A 20,112-nucleotide genomic window follows, 5' to 3' on the forward strand; every position below is an offset into this window, starting at 1 on the left:
CAGGTAGAAGGTATAGGAGCTTCAGAACTTGCACCACCAAGTTCAAAAACAGTTACTACCCCTCAGCTATCAGGTTCTTGAATAAAAGGAGATAACCACACTCACTTCCCCACCCATTGAGACATTCCCACAACCAATGACCTCACTCTAAAAGATCTTAATTTGTAATTTCATGTTCATGCTATTTATTTATATTTGCATTTGCAGTTTATTACCTTCTGCACTCTGTTTGATCTTCCATTGATCTTGTTATAGTTACTGTTCCAGAGATTTACTGAGTATGCCCACAGGAAAATGAATCTCAGAGTTGTATGTGGTGACATATATGTACACTGATAATAAAAATAACTTTGAACTTTGGCAATCATACCTGTAGTCTCCATTTTGATAACAAAAGCAAAGGCCCCAAACTACTACTTCTTTTTGCTGGCACCTTAAAAAGAGAAAAATATTTTTATTGAGAAAAGCAACAGTTGCAATAAGTTTTGTAAAATAAACAGCCCAAAAGCACTGCATGACTCTATCAAGTATGGATATTTTTGGCTGAAATAAATATTTTTATAACACTGAGTCAGTGTGGCATGAGTATTTGAAAAACCTTTAAGATCAACTGAAGACCAATTGATGGCTTTGTTGCAAAGTTTGTGAACAATAAAAAGATAGTTGGAGGGGCAGGTAGTTTTAAGGAATTAGAGAAGCTACAGAAGAATGGCCAAATAGATCAGGAGAATGGCCAAAGAATTGGCAGAAGGAATGCACTTTGATAGAATACATTAAAACACAAACTATTTTCTAAATGGAGAGAACATTCAAAAATCTGACCTGCAAAGGGACTTAGGAATCCTTGTGCAGATTCCCTAAAGGTTAATTTGCAGGTTGAGTCTGTGGTGAGGAAGGCAGATGCGATATTAGCATTGATTTTAAAATTAGCATTGAGTTTTAAAAGCGAGCAGATTGAGAAGGGGCAATCATTTCTTCAGCAGTTTGAATGGGGCACAACTGCGCAAGCACGTTAAAGTCGGCCCGTGAGGCAGCGGGAGAATTTAAAAAGCAAGTAGATTAACAGAGAGGGTGACGTAGCAGCGGGCGATGGCGTAGTGGGAGACAGAGTAGAAAGGCTTTGGCTCGAGAGGCTTCAGCAAGCTGAGGATGAGCTTCACTCCAAGTGAGGCAAGGCTGGGTAAGTTCCTTTAATTGTTCTAATTAGCTTAGGACTAGGTAATAGAGGCAGCAGTTAGGGCAGTTGAGTGCTCCATTTGCAGTACGTGGGAAGTCAGGGCAAGCACAATTGTCCCTTATGACTACACCTGTAAAAGGTGCATCCAGCTGCAGCTCCTGACAAACCGTGTTAGGGAACTGGAGCTGGATGAACTTCGGATCATTCGGGAGATAGAGGCAGAAATAAACAGGAGTTTCAGAGAGATCGTCACCCCTAAGAGTCAGGAGGCAGGTAGCTGGGTGACTGTCAGGAGAGGGAAGGAGATTAAACAGAATGAGCAGAGCACCCCTGTGGCTGTTCCCATCAATAATAAGTATACTGTTCTGGATAGTGTTGGTGGGGACAACCTACCAGGGACAAGTTGCAGTGTCGTTGCGTCTCTGGCACCGAGACTGGACCCTCAGCTCAGAAGGGAAGAAGGGAAAAGAGGAGAGCAGTAGTGATAAGGGATTCGATAGTTAGGGGGACAGATAAGAGGTTCTGTGGAAGGGATCGAGAATCCCAGATGGTCTGTTGCCTCCCTGGTGCCAGGGTCCGTGATATCTCGGATCGAGTTCTCAATATTCTCAAGAGGGAGAATGAGCAGCCAGATGTCATGGTCCATGTAGGGACCAATGACATGGGTAGGAAGAGTGAGGAAGTGCTGAAAGATCAGTTTAGGGAGTTAGGTACCAAGTTAAAGGACAGGACCTCCAGGATAGCAATCTCAGGATTGCTACCAGTGCCACGTGCAGGCGGGTTTAGAAATAGTAAGATAGTGCAGATCAACATGTGGCTGTAGACATGGTGCAGGAGGGAGGGCTTCAGATTTATAGATAATTGGGCAGTTTTCCACGGAAGGTGGGACCTGTTCCGGTGAGAAGGTTTACATCTGAACGGGAGGGGGGGACAGGTAGGTTTGCTAGAGAGGCTCCAGTGGATTTAAACTAGTTACAAGGGGGGAGGGGAACCAGAGTGTAGGAACAGATGTACGGGAGAAGGAAGAAAAAGATAGTAAAATCAAGACGTACGGAAAAGCTGGATGAACTCAGGTCGGGCAGCATCCGTTGACTGCTCCTTTCAATGGATGCTGCCTGACCTACTGAGTTCATCCAGCTTTTTGTACATCTTGATTTGACCACAGCATCTGCAGTGTACTTTGTGTTTAAAAAGATAGTAAAGTTGTTTGCACCATTAGTGTCAAACAGAGAGTAAGAGGTAGAGAATTTCTTAAATGCATTAATTTTAATGCTAGGAGCATTGTAAGAAAGGTGGATGAGGTTAGAGCATGGATTGATACCTGGAAATATGATGTTGTAGCTATTAGTGAAACATGGTGCCAGAAGGGGTGTGATTGGCAAGAAAATATTCCTGGATTTCATTGCTTCAGGTGTGGTAGAATTGGAAGGACAAGAGGGGGAGGTGTTGCACTGCTTGTCGGAGAAAATATTACAGCGGTGCTCTGGCAGGATAGATTAAAGGGCTCGTCTAGGGAGACTATTTGGGTGGAATTGAGGAATGGAAAAGGTGTAGTAACACTTATGGTGGTGTATTATAGACCACATAATGGGGAGCAAGAATTGGAGGAGCAAATTTGCAAGGAGATAGCAGATATTTGTAGTAAGCACAGGGTTGTGATTGTGGGAGATTTTAATTTTCCGCACATGGGAAAGTCATACTTTAAAAGGGCTGGGTGGTTTGGAGTTTGTAAAATGTGTGCAGGATAGTTTTTTGCAGCAATACATAGGGGTACCAACTAGAGAAGGGGCAATGTTGGATCAGTGTTAGGGAATGAGATAGGTCAGGTGACGGAGGTATGTGTTGGGGAACACCTCGGGTCCAGTGATCACAATGCCATTAGTTTCAATATAATTATGGAGAAGGATAGGACCGGACCCAGGGTTGAGATTTTTGACTGGAGAAAGGCTAACTTTGAGGAGATGCAAAAGGATTTAGAAGGAGTGGATTGGGACAAATGGTTTTAAGGGAAGGATGTAATAGAGAAATAGAGGTAATGTAAAGGTTAAATTTTGAGGGTGCAGAATCTTTATGCTCCTGTTAAGTTGAAAGGAAAGGTTAAAAGTTTGAGAGAGCCATGGTTTTCAAGGGATATTGGAAACTTGGTTCAGAAAAAGAAAGATATCTACAATAAATATAGGCAGCATGGAGTAAATGAGGTGCTCGAGGAATATAAAGAATGTAAAAAGAATCTTAAGAAAGAAATTAGAAAAGTTAAAAGATACGAGATTGCTTTGGCAAATAAGGTGAAAATAAATCCAAAGGGTTTCTACAGTTATATTAATAGCAAAAGGATAGTGAGGGATAAAATTGGTCCCTTAGAGAATCAGAGTGGACAGCTATGTGTAGAGCCAAAAGAGCTGGGGGAGATTTTGAACAATTTCTTTTCTTCAGTATTCACTAAGGAGAAGGATATTGAATTGCATAAGGTAAGGGAAACAAGTAGGGAAGTTACAGAAACTATGATGATTAAAGAGGAGGAAGTACTGGCGCCTTTAAGGAATATAAGAGTGGATAAATCACTGGATCCTGACAGGATATTCCCCAGGACCTTGAGGGAAGTTAATGTAGAAATAGCAGGGGCTCTGACAGAAATATTACAAATGTCATTAGAAACGGGGATGGTGCCAGAGGATTGGTGTATTGCTCATGTTGTTCCATTGTTTAAAAAGGGTTCTGAGAGTAAACCTAGCAATTATAGGCCTGTAAGTTTGATGTCAGTGGTGGGGAAATTAATGGAAAGTATTCTTAGAGATGGTATATATAATTATCTGGATAGACAGGGTCTGATTAGGACCAGTCAACATGGATTTGTGCATGGAAGGTCATGTTTAACAAATCTTACTGAATTTTTTGAAGAGGTTACTAGGAAAATTGACGACAGTAAAGCAGTGGATGTTGTCTATATGGACTTCAGTAAGGCCTTTGACAAGGTCCCACATGGAAGGTTAGTTAGGAAGGTTCAATCGTTAGATATTAATATTGAAGTAGTAAAATGGATTCAACAGTGGCTGGATGGGAGATGCCAGAAAGTAGAGGTGAATAACTGTTTGTCAGGTTGGAGGCCGGTGACTAGTGGTGTGCCTCAGGGATCTGTACTGGGTCCAGCGGTGTTTGTCATATACATTAATGATCTGGATGATGGGGTGGTAAATTGGATTAGTAAGTATGCAGATAATACTAAGTTAGGTGGCATTGTGGACAATGAAGTGGGTTTTCAAAGTTTGCAGAGAGATTTAGGCCAGTTAGAAGAGTGGGCTGAACGATGGCAGATGGAGTTTAATGCTGATAAGAGTGAGGTGCTACATTTTGGTAGGAATAATCCAAACAGGACATACATGGTAAATGGTAGGGCATTGAAGAATGCAGTAGAACAGTGATCGAGGAATAATAGTGTATAGTTCCCTGAAGGTGGAATCTCATGTGGATAAGGTGGTGAAGAAAGCTTTTGTTATGCTGGCTTTTATAAATCAGTGCATCGAGTATAGGAGTTGGGATGTAATATTAAAATTGTACAAGGCATTGATGAGGCCGAATTTGGAGTATTGTGTACAGATCTGGTCACCGAATTATAGGAAAGATGTCAACAAAATAGAGAGAGTACAGAGAAGATTTACTAGAATGTTACCTGGGTTTCAGCACCAAAGTTACAGGAAAAGATTGAACAAGTTAGGTCTTTATTCTTTGGCGCGTAGAAGGTTGGGGGGGACATGATAGAGGTATTTAAAATTATGAGGGGGATAGATAGAGTTGACGAGGATAAGCTTTTTCCATTGAGAGTAGGGGAGATTCAAACAAGAGGACCTGAGTTGAGAGGTAGGGGGCAAAAGTTTAAGGGTAACACGAGGGGGAATTTCTTTATTCAGAGAGTGGTAGCTATGTGGAACGAGCTTCCAGTAGAAGTGGTAGAGGCAGGTTCGGCATTGTCATTTAAAGTAAAATTGGGTAGGTATATGGACAGGAAAGGAACAGAGGGTTATAGGCTCAGTGCGGGTTAGTGGGACTAGGTGAGAGAAAGCGTTCGGCATGGACTAGAAGGGCCGAGATGGCCTGTTCCCATGCTGTACCTGTTATATGGTTATATCATCCAGGGGGCAGGGTTTCAAGTTCTTGAATCATTGGAACTTTTTCTTGGAAAGGGGTGACCTGAACTAGAGCAAATATTCACTCAGCCAGATGGTTTGAGATAAGTCTATTTTAATGCAATGAGTATCCTAAGCAAAGCAAATGAACTTAGATCAATACGTGGAACTATGACGTTATGGCCATTACAGACACTTGGATATCTCAAAGGCAGGAATGGCTGAGTGTGTCGGATTTTAGATATTTCAAAAAGGACAGGGAGGGAGGCAAAAGAGGTGGGCGAGTGGCATTGTTAATCAGGGAAGGTATCACGGCTGCAAAAAAGGAGGAATTCATGGAGGGATTGTCCACTGAGTCATTGTGGGTGGAAGTCACAAACAGGAAGGGGGCAAGAACTTTGGGTGCTTTTTATAAGCACCCCAATAATAACAGAGACTTAGAGGAGCAGATAGGGAGGCAGATTCTGGAATGATGCGATAATAATAGGCTCGTTGTGATGGGTGATTTTAACTTCCCTAATATTGACTGACATCTCCTCAGAGCAAAGGGTTTGGATGGGGTGGAGTTTGTTAGGTGTGTTCAGGTTGGTTTCCTGATGCAATATGCTGAAAAACTAACTAGAGGAAAGGCTGTACTTTATCTGGTACTGGGAAATGAACCTGGTCAGGTGTCAGATCTCTTGGTGGGAGAGAACTTTGGAGTTAGTGATCACAACTCTATCTCCTTTACCATAACACTGGAGATATAGGAGCAGACAATTTGGGAAAACATTTAATTGGGGTCAGGGGAAATGTGATGTTTTTGGGCAGGAACTTGGGAACATAAACTGGGAGCAGATGTTCTCAGGGAAATGCACGGCAGAAATGCACATTTGCATGGCGTTCTGCATAGGTATGTTCCAATGAGGTAGGGAAAGGATGGTAGGGTAAAAGAACCACGGTGTAAAAAGGATGCAGAAAATCTAGTTAAGAAGAAAAGCTTATGAAACTAGATACTGTTAAAGCATTAGAAAATGACAAGCGTGCCAGAAAGGAACTCAAGAATGAAGTTAGGAGAGTTAGAACGGACCATAAGAATGCCTTGGTGAGCAGGGTTAAGGAAAACACCAAGACATTCTACAAGTATGTGAAGAGCAAGAGGATGAGCCATGTGAGAATAGGACCAATCAGGTGCGATAGTGGAAACGTCTATATGGAGTTGGAGGAGGTAGCTGAGGTACTTAATGAATACTTCGCTTCAGTATTCACCAGGGAAAAGGACCTTGGCAATTGTGGGGATGACTTACAGCAGAATGAAACGCTTGAGTGTGTAGACATTAAGAAAGAGGATGTACTGGCACTTTTGTAAGATATTAAGTTAGATAAGTCACTGGGACCGGACAAGGTATACCCCAGGCTACTGCGGGAAGTGAGGGAAGAAAGAGCTGAGCCTCTGGCGATGACCTTTGCGTCATCAATCGGGACAGAAGTACCAGTAGATTGCAAGGTTGCAAACATTGTTCCTTTGTTCAAGAAAGGGAGCAGAGATAACCCAGGAAATTACAGACCAGTGAGTCTTATTTCAGTGGTGGACAAATTAGAAACATAGAAAACCTACAGCACAATACAGGCCCTTCAGCCCACAAAGTTGTGCCGAACATGTTCCTACCTTAGAAATTACTAGGCTTACCTTTAGCCTTCTATTTTTCTAAGCTCCATGTACCTATCCAAAAGTCTCTTAAAAGACCCTATCGTATCTGCCTCCACCACCGTTGCCAGTATCTCCTGTCTACCTACTCCCCAGCACCTTAAACCTGTGTTCTCTTGTGGCAACCATTTCAGCCCTAGGAAAAAGCCTCTGACTATCCACACAATCAATGCCTCTCATCATCTTGTACACCTCTATCAGGTCACCTCTCATCCTCCGTCGCTCCAAGGAGAAAAGACTGTTCACTCAACCTATTTTCATAAGGTATGCTCCCCAATCCAAGCAACATCCTTGTAAATCTCCTCTGCACCCTTTCTATGGCTTCCACACCCTTCCTGTAGTGAGGCGACCAGAACTGAGCACAGTACTCCAAGTGGGGTCTGACCAGGGTCCTATATAGCTCCAACATTACCTCTCGGCTCCTAAATTCAATTCCATGATTGATGAAGGCCAATACATTGTATGCCTTCTCAACCACAGATTCAACCTGCACAGCTGCTTTGAGCGTCCTATGGACTCGGACCCCAAGATCCCTCTGATCCTCTACATTGCCAAGAGTCTTACCACTAATACTATATTCTGCCATCATATTTGAGCTACCAAAATGAACCACTTCACACTTCTAGGTTGAACTCCATCTGCCACTTCTCAGCCCAGTTTTGCATCCTATCAATGTCCCACTGTAACCTCTGACAGCCCTCCACCCTATCCACAACACATCCAACCTTTGTGTCATCAGCAAACTTACTAACTCATTTCTCCACTTCCTTATCCAGGTCATTTATAAAAATCATGAAGAGTAAGGGTCCCAGAACAAATCCCTGAGGCACACCACTGGTCACCGACCTCCATGCAGAATATGACCCATCTACAACTACACTTTGCCTTCTGTTGGGGAAGATCCTGAGAGGCAGGATTTATGAGCATTTGGAGAGACATAACCTGATTAGGGATAGTCAACATAGCTTTGTCAAGGGCCAGTCAAGTCTTATGAACCTGATTGAATTTTTTGAGGATGGTACAACACACATTGATAAAGGTAGAGCAGTGGATGTAGTATATATAGATTACATATGATAACATCCCCCATGCAAGGATCCTTCAGAAAGAGGCATGGGATCCAAGGGGACCTTGCTTAGTGGATCCAGAATTGGCTTGCCCACATAAGGCAGAGGGTGGGTGTAGATGGTTCGTATTCTGCATGGAGGACAGTAACCAGTGGTGTTCCATAGGGATCTGTTCTGGGACCCCTTCTCTTGGTGATTTTTATAAATGCCCTGGATGAGGAAGTAGAAGGGTGGGCTAATAAGTTTGCTGATGACACAAAGATTGGGGGTGTTGTGGATAGTCTGGAGGGTTGTCAGGTCACTCGTCTGAGTGCTACTGGTACCATGTAACCCAGTACTACCTGTCATATGGTCAGGTGGTCAGCGACTAAACTGGCTCCCCCACCAGGCTTGCCTGGTCAAGTCAAGTCAAGTTTATTGTCATTTCGACTATAAACTGCTGGTACAATATACAGTAAAAATGAAACAACGTTCCACCAGGACCCTGGTGCTACATGAAACAACACAAAACTACAATAGACTATGTGAGACAGCACAAGGCTACACTAGACTACGTAAAAACAACATAAAAACTGCACTAGAATACAGACCTGCACAGGACTACATAAAGTGCACAAAACAGTATAGGGCAGTACAATAATTAATAAACAAGACAATAGGCAGAGGACAAATTACAATATAATAATAAATGATGTGGATGTCAGTCTAGACTCTGAGTATTGAGGAGTTTGATGGCTTGGGGGGAGAAACTGTTGAGAGCCTGAATGCTTCAGTACCTTTTGCCAGATGGCAGGAGGGAGAAGAGTTTGTGTGAGGGGTGCATGGGGTCCTTCACAATACTGTTAGCTTTACAGGTACAGCGTGTGGTGTAAATGTCTGTTATAGCGGCAAGAGAGACCCCGATGATCTCAGCTGACCTCACTATCCGCTGCAGGGTCTTGCGATCTGAGATGGTGCAATTCCCAAACCAGGCAGTGATGCAGCTGCTCAGGATGCACTCAATACATCCTCAGTAGAATGTGCTGAGGATGGGGGGTGGGAAATGGACTTTCCTCAGCCTTTGCAAAAAGTGGAGACGCTGCTGGACTTTCTTGGCTATGGAGCTGGTGTTGAGGGATCAGGTGAGATTCTCTGCCAGGTGAACACCAAGAAAGTTGGTGCTCTTAACGATCTCAATGGAGGAGCCGTCAATGTTCAGCAGAGAGTGGTCACTTCATGCCCTCCTGGAGTCAACAATCATCTCTTTTGTTTTGCTCACATTCAAAGACAGATTTTTGGCTCTGCACCAGTCTATTAGCCGCTGCACCTCCTCTCTGTATGCTGACTCGTCGTTCTTGTTGATGAGACCCACCACAGTCGTGTCATCGGCAAATTTGATGATGTGGGTCGAGTTGTATATTGCTGCACAGTCGTGGGTCAGCAAAGTGAACAGCAGTGGAGTGAGCACACAGCCCTGGGGGGCCCCTGTGCTCAGTGTGATGGTGTTGTAGATGCTGCTCCCGATGCGGACTGACTGAGATCTCCCAGTCAGGAGTCTGGTGAGGAGGGTGGCTAGACACCCTGCAGAACGAAAAACAAGACCTGGCAAAGGGCAGATGAACCCTCTCGTAGGGTCAACAGCCATCTGGCAAACACCTGCTGTGAAGTGCGGAAAGGGCATCCCTTACAATGAAGCTTGGTCTGGCCATTCACTGCAACAGAACTTCCCCAAGCCATCTTAGCCCCACCATGCCACTGGATCCGGGAGGGGATGTCGAGAGGGTGGGTCTGGACCTGTGCAACCCCCTACTCAACTAAAATCCATTCAGGCACACACTGTTCCTTTATGAGGAGCGTGGTATCCTCAAATCAAACCCCACTAACTGACTGAAAGGAACCATCATCTTCCTATGGGATGGATAGCCAGCCGGAGGGGGGGGGGGGGGGGGGGGCTGGGGGGTTGTCAGAGGTTACAGTGGGACATCAATAGGATGCATAACCAGGTTGAAATATGGCAGATAATCTTCAACCCAGATGTGTGAAGTGGTTCATTTCGGTAGGTCAAATTTGAAGACAGAGTATAATATTAATGCTAAGACTCTTGGCAATGTGGAGGATCAGAGGGATCTTAGAGTCCATATCCATGGGACACTCAAAGCTGTTGCTCAGGCTGACACTGTTGTTAAGAAGACATATGGCATGTTGGCCTTCATCAACCAGGGGACTGAGTTCAAGAGCCATGAGGTAATGTTACAGCTATACAAGACCTTAGTAAGACCCCACTTGAAGTACTGTGTTCAATTCTGGTCACCCCACTATAGAAAGAATGTGGAAACCATAGAAAGGGTGCAGAGGAAATTTACAAGGATGTTGCCTGGTTTGAGGAGCAGGCTAATGAGAATAGGTTGAGTGTACTCGGCCTTTTCTCCTTGGAGCAAGGGAGGATGAGAGGTGACCTGATAGTGGTGTACAAGATGATGAGAGGCATTGTTTGTGTGAATAGCCAGAGGCTTTTTCCCAGGGCTGAAATGGCTGAGACAAGGGGGCACAGTTTTAAAGTGTTTGGAAGTAGGTACAAGGGGAATGTCAGAGGTACGTTTTTTCCACACAGAGCATGGTGGGTGCAAGGAATGCACTGCCCAGCAACAGTGGTAGAGGCTGGCACAATGGGGTCTTTTAAGAGACTCTTAGATAGGTACATGGAACTTAGAAAAATAGAGGGCCATGCCATAGGGAAATTTTGGGCAATTTCTAGAGTGGGTTACATGGTCAGCACACCTTTGTGGGCTGAAGGGCCTGTAATGTGCTGTAGATTTCTATGTTCTATGAAATGGCAGAGCAGACTCGATGAGCCAAAGGTCTAATTCTGCTCCTTTATTTTATGGTCTTAGTCTAATGTCTTGGGACTTCTAGTGCTACAGGTTATATACTAACAGTAACTGAGCAGGGATTTCTTCAAAAAAGCCGGGTTTAAACGTCTGCGACTATGATTCGAAATGCGGCGGGATAGACTGTTTGTTGTTTGGCTAATTTTCCACTTCCTACTTCAGTACTGTGCCATAAAAATTTATCTATAACTCAATTTGGAACCAACACCGTGGTCGGACTAGATTAGTAGGGCCGAAGGGCCCGCACCATGTTTCAGTGCAGGAATCTGCAGTGTCGAGTGGACGCTGCACTTTCTGACTCAGGCTCAGATACAGATTTGGTGTCTGTTCGTTAACCCTTGCTTCTCCCACAGGTCATTTTCATCCAAACCTTTTTTGTTTAAATAGCTAGTTTCCATTCGAGACAACAAAGTGGCACAACCTCATAGTCATTGAAAAATACAGCTCAAAAACATGCCCCTCGGCCCATCTAGTCCCTGCCTCCTCGAAGTATTGTCCCTAATTCGAAAGAAAAGCACTGACAATTTTTTTTATATCACGTCTCAGCTAACTTTATTTGTTGGCTATGTTAATTGTAGTTCCTAAGCGAGCCCAGGATGTTCACACCTCCCACACACCAGCCCAAAGAACAAGATTTGTCCGAGTTGGAAACGGTAGCCAGTACAAGCCTGTACACCTCACTATATAAACATTCGAGGAACTCTTCCTTCTTTCTCCCTCTTTAACTAGCTAAACGAAAGTGAATCAGAAACCCAGATCGGGAGCGTGATCCTACCGGATTAGTTCCTCTCGTCTCTCCCAGGAAGCTGAGCAGCTGGAACCGAAGATCCCGGGCGAAACTTGAGCCGGACCGGGACCACCAGGCTGGGATTTGGTTTTGGTCGCAAATCACTACAGACTTGCAATATCTCCCAGGAAGCAGCGCGCTGAGAAATGAGGTGTATTAACTAAGGATCCCTGCAGAGAACAATCTACATCAGCGACTAATTAAACTAACACCATTCTCACTGGAATCTTATCAAGACTTTGCTTCTCTTTAAATTGATCCCAGTCCGACCAACTTCCTTATCTCCTATCACTTTAAAACATTGACAGGCTAAACCTTACAATAAAATTACTTAAAGATTGAAGACAGTTGAATGTAATTTCCAGTACACAAGTGTAAAGGAGAACAAAATTATCGTTACTCCGGAACTGATACAGCACATTCAAAAAGAATAAGTTAAAGAACACAATAACAATAAAACACAATAAATATAAATATATATTACAAGATACCTTATGTTTCCATGGCTAGAACACTGCCCAACTTCACGCAGTATGTGAGCTGTACACCCAGAGGGGAGAGGACCCTGGACTTGATGTACGTTAACGTTAAGGATGCATACAGCTTCTCTCCCCTCCCCCCACTGGGAAGGTCAGATCACAAGCTGGTACATCTCAAACCCTGCTACACGCCTCGGTGAAGAGTAAACCTGCAACCTCGAGGACAGTGAGGAAATGGTCGGGGGAGGCTTATGAGGCACTCCACGGTTGTTTTGAGGTGACAGACTGGCAGGCACTCTGTGAGCCACATGGAGAGGACATTGATGGGCTCACAGAGTGCATCACTGGTTACATCAACTTCTGTGTGGACTGCAATGTTCCAGCAAGAACTGTCCTTTGTTATTCAAATAACAAGCCATGGGTAACAAAGGACATTAAGGACATCCTGCACGCTAAAAAGAGGGCATTTAGAAATGGAAATAGGGAGGTGCGGAGGACAATACAGAGGGACCTGAAAGCCAAGATCAGGGAGGCTAAAGACAGGTATAGGAGGAAGCTTGAGTGGAAACAAAAGCAGAACAACATGAGAGAGGTCTGGAGTGGGATGAGGACAGTGAGAAACTTTGTCACGTGGTGTGAGCAGAATCATCTGCAGCTTAATGTGAAAAAGACTAAGGAGCTAGTGGTGGACCTGAGGAGGGCTAAGGCACTGGTGACCCCTGTTTCCATCCAAGGGGTCAGTGTGGACATGGTGGAGGATTACATATACCTGGGGATACGAATTGACAATTAACTGGACTGGTCAAAGAACACTGGGGCTGTCTACAAGAAGGGTCAGAGCCGTCTCTACTTCCTGAGGAGACTGAAGTCCTTTAACATCTGCAGGACGATGCTGAGGATGTTCTATGAGTCTGTGGTGGCCAGTGCTATCATGTTTGCTGTTGTGTGCTGGGGCAGCAGGCTGATGGTAGCAGACATCAACAGAATCAACAAACTCATTCGTAAGGCCAGTGATGTTGTGGGGGTGGAACTGGACTCTCTGATGGTGGTGCCTGAAAAGAGGATGCTGTCCAAGTTGCATGCCATCTTGGACAATGTCTCCCATCCACTCCATAATGTACTGGTTAGGTGCAGGAGTACATTCAGCCATAGACCCATTCCACCGAGATGCAACACTGAGCGTCATAGGAAGTCATTCCTGCTTGAGGCCATCAAACTTTACAACTCCTCCCTCAGAGTGTCAGACACCCTGAGCCAATAGGCTAGTCCTGGACTTATTTCCACTTGGCATAATTTACCTATTATTATTTAATCATTTATGGGTTTTATATTGCTATATTTCTACACTATTCTTGGTTGGTGCGACTGTAATGAAAACCAATTTCCCTCAGAATCAGTAAAGTATGTCTGTCTATCTGTTATACAAAGATTGAATGTGTGCCTAAAAATTGATGCTAGGCACTGGAGCAGACTCTGATTGGAAATGATAAAGTAGTGGTAGTTGTGGGTGTGGAAGGGTGGATTAGTGGGTGGAAGTGTTGATCTACTTGGGGAAGTAACGGTTTTTGTGTCTGGTTGTCCTAGTGTGGATGCTACATAGCCTCCTCCCTAAAGGGAGTGGGACAAACAGTCCATGAGCAAGGTGGGTGAGATCCTTCATGATGTTACTGGCCCTTTTCCCTGCACCTTTCGTAATATATGTCCTTGATGGCAGGTAGGCTGGTGCTGATGATGCGATGGGCAGTTTTGACTTCCCACTAAAAAGCCTCATGAGAGATTTAAGAAGAATTGAGTTATTAGAAGAGATTTATTCTGTGATTTTAAAGATATGGGGATAATAATCTCATCTAGAAACCCTGAAAAGTCTGAACATAAGACTAATAAATGATGCTAGTGGGCTAGTGTGGAAGGTTCTATAAAGGGTTCAGAGAGAGATATCTAATTGGTTCAGTGGTAGATTGCGTATCAGTCTGGAGGCCCATGACCAGTAATAAAGCATAGAAAAAGGCCCTTCAGCACATGTGGTTCATGCTGACTACAGCTCCCTGCTAGTCCCAGTACCTGAGTCCATTACCTGAGTCCTTCCCTTCTATGTACCTATTCAGATAGGGTCAGGGTTATTTAATCCTCTTAAATATTGCCATTGTACACCCCCACCCCCCAACCACCTCCCCAGGTGGTTCCAGATATTCCGAGTTTCAAGTTTAAGTTTAGTTGTCATTCTCCATACACATGAATACAGCCAAGCACCCATCCAGTCCATGCCAAACAATCTAACCTGTCTAGTACCATTGACTTGCGCCCAAATTATAGCATTCCATACCCCTACCATTCAAGTACCTATCCAAACTTCTCTTATATGTTGAAATCAAAATCACATCCATCACTTGCACAAGCAGCTCATTCCATAATCTCACCACCATCTGCTGAAGAAATGTCCCTCTAAAAATGTCACCTTTCACTCTTAACCCATGACATCTAGTTGTAGTCTCACCCAACCTCAGTGGATAAAGCCTGTTTGCATTTACCTTATCTATACCCCTCATAATTTTGTATACCTCTATCAAATCTCTCCTCGATCTTCTATGTGCCAGGGAATAAAGTTCTAACCTATTCAGTCTTTCCTTATAACTCTGGTCCTCCAGTCTCGGCATCATCTTATTTATATCTTTCCTATATACAGGAAACCTGCACCAGGGCCCAGGTGCAAAACACAGTACCAACAGCACGCAGCTACAGCATATCTAGCAACGATAGCAGAAATAAAATATACAGTAACAAAAACATATATATAGGCCAAATCTCTGGTTCTCATGGCCTGTAGGTTGATGGTTTCAATAGGTACATTTAATGTCAGAGAAATGTATACAACATACATCCTGAATCCTTTTTCTTCGCAAACATCCACAAAAATAGAGGAGTGCCGCAACGAATGAATGGCATTTAAATGTTAGAACCCCAAAGCCTCCCCAGCCTCCCACACATAAGCAGCAGGAAAGTGACGACCCCCCTCCCCTATTAGCAAAAAAGTATCTGCACCCTCCACCTAGCACTCAAGCATGCAGCAAGTATCAACAAGGACACAGACTTGCAGTACCCCAAAGACTACTCGTTCACCTGGTAATTTGACATACCACAGTCTCAGTCTTTCCCTAATAAGTGAAAAAGAGGTGTCCCAATTTCACCTCTGTCAAGCAGTCCTCATCACACTCTGAAGCACCAATGGGAGGAGCCAATCCTCAGCCAGGCACGGACTCCATGGGACCATAGAACACTACAGCACAGTACTGGCCCTTCAGCCCTCCATGTTGTGCCAACAGCTCTCTCCCACATCAACTCCAGTTTCTTCTTCCTTAGGTGGCTGCAACAGGCATGAACATCTGGTCTGTGCAACATCTGAGGCCACTCAGCTCTCCTGCCATCAGTCTCACCAATGAACCAGTGAACCAGACTTGCAATACTCCTCACTGCCAATGTCCAACAGTCTTGTGATCACAAGAAAAACGTCCAAAACAATCATCTGCACAGTTTGTTGGACTGTGCACCATCTCCATGTTGCTGAAGGCTTCCTCCTTAGGTGACTGTAGCTGCCAGCAACGTGATACGCAACAAGTCCAGCTCCACTGCCAAAAGTCGTCAGTGAGATGATTTAATATTCTCAGTATCTTGATATTTTCAATAACTAGCAATCTTGAGATCGCACAAAAGGCACAAAGGATGAACAATTACATGGCTACCTTGGCTATAGCTCTTTCACCCTGTCACCTGTAAAAATACCATTACCTTTTCTCAGTTCCTTAGGCTCTGACGCATCTGTTCTCAAGTTGACGCTTTTCTTTCAAGAGTATCAGAGATGTCCTCTTTCTTCAAAGAACAAGGTTTCTCTTCCTTCACTATTTATGCTGCCCTCATCTGCATCTCCTCCATTCCCCAGAAATCTACCCTCACACTGTCCTTTCACTGCCATAAAAGGGATGGAGTTCCCCTTGTCCTCACCTAGCACCCATGAGCCTCTGCAGCCACCACGCCATTCCCCTCAAATTCCAGCATCTTCAATGGGATCTTACTACCAAACTCAATTTTAACTCCCCACTCCCCAACTCTCTACTTTCCACAAAGATTGCTCCCTCCATGATTCCCTTGTTCATTCATTCCTCCCCAATAATTTTCTTCCTGGCACTTAACCCAGCAAGTGGAAGAAATGTTACACCTGCCCATTCACCTCATCCCTCACCTCCATTCAGAGCCAAAACAATCCTTCCAGGTGAGGCAACACTTCATGTGGGTATCTGACAGGGTCATCTACTATATCTGGTCCTCCTGATGCAGCCTCCTCTGCATCAATGAGACCCAATGTCAATTTGGGGATCCAGCTTGTTGGGCATCTTCATTCCATCCACAACAGCTAGGATTTCCTGATGACCTGATGATTGTCCATTTTTATTGCAATCCACATTCCCATTCCAACATATTGGTCCATGGCCTCCTCTACTGCCATAGTGTGGCAACTCTCGGTTTGGAAGAGCAATACCTCAATTTCCATCTGGATAGCTGTGGAAGTCACAGTACGCAAGGATAGTCTGGGGCAGTTGTAGTTAAGGGTGACCCTTGAAGTGAGACCACCGGAGAAACCTCTACTTACTACAGACAAGATAGTTTGCACTCAAGCCAGATGAGTGAGGACTCTGTAATGAAACTTTTCCAGAAATGTAACTTACACATACACAATACGGGGTCACAGAGCTATAGAGAGCCAAAAACAGGCCCTTCAGCCCATCCAATCCATGCCAATTCAAACTGCCTAGTACCATTGACCTACACCCAAATTATAGCAACACACACAAAATGCTGGTGGAATGCAGCAGGTCAGGCAGCATCTAAAGGGAGAAGCACTGTCGACGTTTCAGGCCGAGACTCTTTGTCAGGACTAACTGAAAGGAAAGATAGTAAGAGATTTGAAAGTAGGAGGGGGAGGGGAAAATGTGAAATGATAGGAGAAGACCAGAGGGGGTGGGGTGGAGCTGAGAGCCGGAAAGGTGATTGGCAAAAGGGACACTGAGCTGGAGAAGGGAAAGGATCATGGGATGAGAGAAAGAAAGGGGGAGGGGAGCACCAGAGGGAGATGGAGAACAGGCAGAATGATGGGCAGGTAGTGAGAAAAAAAGGAGGGGGGAAAAAACTAAATATATCAGGGATGGGGTAAGGAGGGGAGGAGGGGCATTAACGGAAGTTAGAGAAGTCAATGTTCATGCCATCAGGTTGGAGGCTACCCAGCCAGTATATAAGGTGTTGTTCCTCCAACCTGAGTGTGGCTGAGTGAGGTAGTGTTCATGGGTTTATTATCCATTCTGAAATCTGATAGTAGAGGGGAAGACACTGTTCCTGAAACCATGAGTGTGTGTCTTTAGGCTCCTGTACCTCCTCCTTGATGGTAGCAATGAGAAGAGTACATGTCATGGGTGATGGGGTCCTGAATGATGGATGCCACCTTTTTGAGGCATCACCTTTTAAAGATATCCTCAATGCTGGAGAGGCTAGTGTCCATGATGGAGCTACTTTCTGTAGCTTTTTCTGATCCTATGCAGTGGCCCCTCCATACCAGATTGAAGTGCAACCAGTTAGAATGCTCTCTATGGTAAATCTGTAGAAATTTGTGAGTGTCTTTGGTGACACACCAAGTCTCCTCAAATTCCTGATGAAATATAGCTGCCATTGTGAGTTCTTTGTAATTGCGTCAATATATTGAGCACAGGATAGATTTTAAGAGATGTTGACACCCAGGAACTTGAAACTGCTCACCCTTTCCACTGCTGATCCCTCAATGAGGACTGGTGTGTGTTCCCTTGACTTTCCCTTCTTAGTCTACAATCATTCCCTTGATCTTACTGACATTGAGTGCAAGGTTGTTGTTTTGACACCACTCAACAGCTGGTCTCATTCCTGTACACCTTCTCGTCACAATCTGAAATTCTGCCAACAATAATTGTGCCATCGGCAGATTTATTGATAGTGTTTGAGCTGTGCCTAGCTGCACATTCTGGGTGTGGAGAGTGGAGAGCAGTGGGCTAAGTACACATCCCTGAGGTGCACCACTATTGAATGTCATTGAGGAAGAGATGCTATTTCTGAAATGCGTGTAGTCTTCTGGAAAGGAGGTCAGGGATTCATTTGGGGAGAGAGGTACAGAAGCACAGGTTTGGAGCTTGTTGATTACTATTGAGGCTATGATGGTGATGAATATTGAGATGTAATCAATAAACAGCAGCCTAATGTATGTAGGTATTGCTATTGTCCAGGTGATCCTAGGCCGAGTGGAGAGCTATGGAATTGAATCCACTGCAGATCTATTGTGGTGAAAGGGAAATTGCAATGGTCCAGGTCCTTGCTTAGACAGAAGTTGATTCTGGCCATGACCAACTTCTCAAAGCACTTCATCACAGTAGTTGTGAGCACAAGTTGGTGATAGCCATTAAGGCAGCTCACCCTGCTCTTGTTGGACACTTTTACAATTGGTTCACTTTTGAAGCAAGTGGGAACCTCTGACTACAAACCTCTGATTGGAGATGTCCTTGAACACTCTTGCCAGTTGGTTGACACAGGTTTCAGATCCCTACCAGGCACACCATCTGGGCTTGATGCCTTGCAAGGGTTCTTCCTCATGAAAGATGTTCAGGTGTCAGCTTCTGAGACAGAAATCTCAGGGTCACCAGACACTGCAGGGATTCACACAGGTATTGTTTTATTCTTCTTTTCAAAGCATACATAAAAGGCATTGAGCTCATCTGGGAGTGATGAATCCCAATCATTCATGATGTTAGGTTTAATCTTGTAGGAAATAATGACATGCAAACCCAACAAGAAGCTAACATGATCCAATTCTGTCCGTAACTTCAAACCGAATTGCTTTTTTTTACTCCTAAAATACTGTTCCATAGATCGTACCTGGACTTCTTGTATAACTCTGGATCACCAGTCTTGACTTCCACAGATCATACTCTCAGCAGACTACAAATCTCTTGGTTCATCCATGGCTTTTGTTCTAGATATGTTATCGAAGGTACACACTCATCCACACAGGCCTTGATTAATATTCCCATAGGATTTCAAAGCTTAGAAATTTCTATCAAAGTTTTTCAGAGCAGGAGCTCACAAATTATTTCATGCTGAGGATTAAAGATTCAAAGTAACATTTCTCGTGACTTAAATTTTAAACCTTAATCATAGTGATTTGCAATAGTTGTTCAGATTCAGTTTCATTTACCATGTTTACATTAAAACAGTGAAATGTGTCATTTGCATTAACAACAATACACCCAGGGATGTGCTGTGGGAAGCCTGCAAGTGTCATTACACATTCTGGCTCCAGCATACAGTAACATGCCCCCAGTGCTCAGTAGAACAGCACAGAACACAATAGAATGGAAAAGAACAAGCAACAAAACAACAGAAATGCAAGCACTTTCCCTCCCTTCCCCCACCCACACACACAAGCATTCCTCCAACTCCAGGAAAGGCCTCCGTCTCCAGTCTTCAGGATTCAGCCATCAAGCTTCAACATCTGGACTTGAGATTGGCCTTTGGGCTTCAATCGCCACAATTGGTCCCCGGACTAGCCAATTTTTGCCATCTGTAGTCAAGAGGGTTTTCATTATTCTCAATGCTTACCTTTTAGGTTTATTCCAGCAATAAGGCAATGGTTATACCAAAATATTGGAAAATGTTTATAGATAAAGATTAATGTCTACAAGCTGAACTGTATTGCATCTTTTAGCTTAGATTCACCCTCAGCAAGGTGTAGCATCTGCTTAGACCCACTCCCCCCCCCCCCACCTATCAGGGCAACATGAAGCCAGGAGAGAAGGTGGTGGAAGGTTGTATGAGCAGCTGGTGCATATCACAAGTCCTGGTTATACAACAACTGACGCCA

At 44.2% G+C, this 20,112-nt stretch overlaps 1 protein-coding gene across 5 annotated transcripts in view; it reads right to left on the reverse strand.

The window, feature by feature from the left end:
* lrrc31 (leucine rich repeat containing 31) overlaps window positions 1-19,634 on the reverse strand; it is a 251,951-nt gene extending 232,317 nt beyond the window's left edge. For 3 of the 5 annotated variants that reach the window (XM_059991177.1, XM_059991193.1, XM_059991187.1), the window contains exons 1-4: window positions 19,128-19,632; window positions 18,737-18,898; window positions 11,695-11,876; window positions 371-433 (exon numbers count right to left, since the gene is read on the reverse strand). In XM_059991177.1, the coding sequence (XP_059847160.1) occupies window positions 371-383 (13 nt within the window). In that variant the 5' untranslated portion in view covers window positions 384-433; window positions 11,695-11,876; window positions 18,737-18,898; window positions 19,128-19,632. Of the gene's footprint in view, window positions 1-370; window positions 434-11,694; window positions 11,877-18,736; window positions 18,899-19,127 lie in introns of all 5 variants that reach the window. The other 2 variants (XM_059991201.1, XM_059991167.1) reach the window with 2 other exon arrangements.
* Window positions 19,635-20,112: the final 478 nt, after the last annotated feature.

This window comes from Hypanus sabinus, chromosome 2 (assembly GCF_030144855.1).
Source record: "Hypanus sabinus isolate sHypSab1 chromosome 2, sHypSab1.hap1, whole genome shotgun sequence".
NCBI lineage: Eukaryota > Metazoa > Chordata > Chondrichthyes > Myliobatiformes > Dasyatidae > Hypanus > Hypanus sabinus.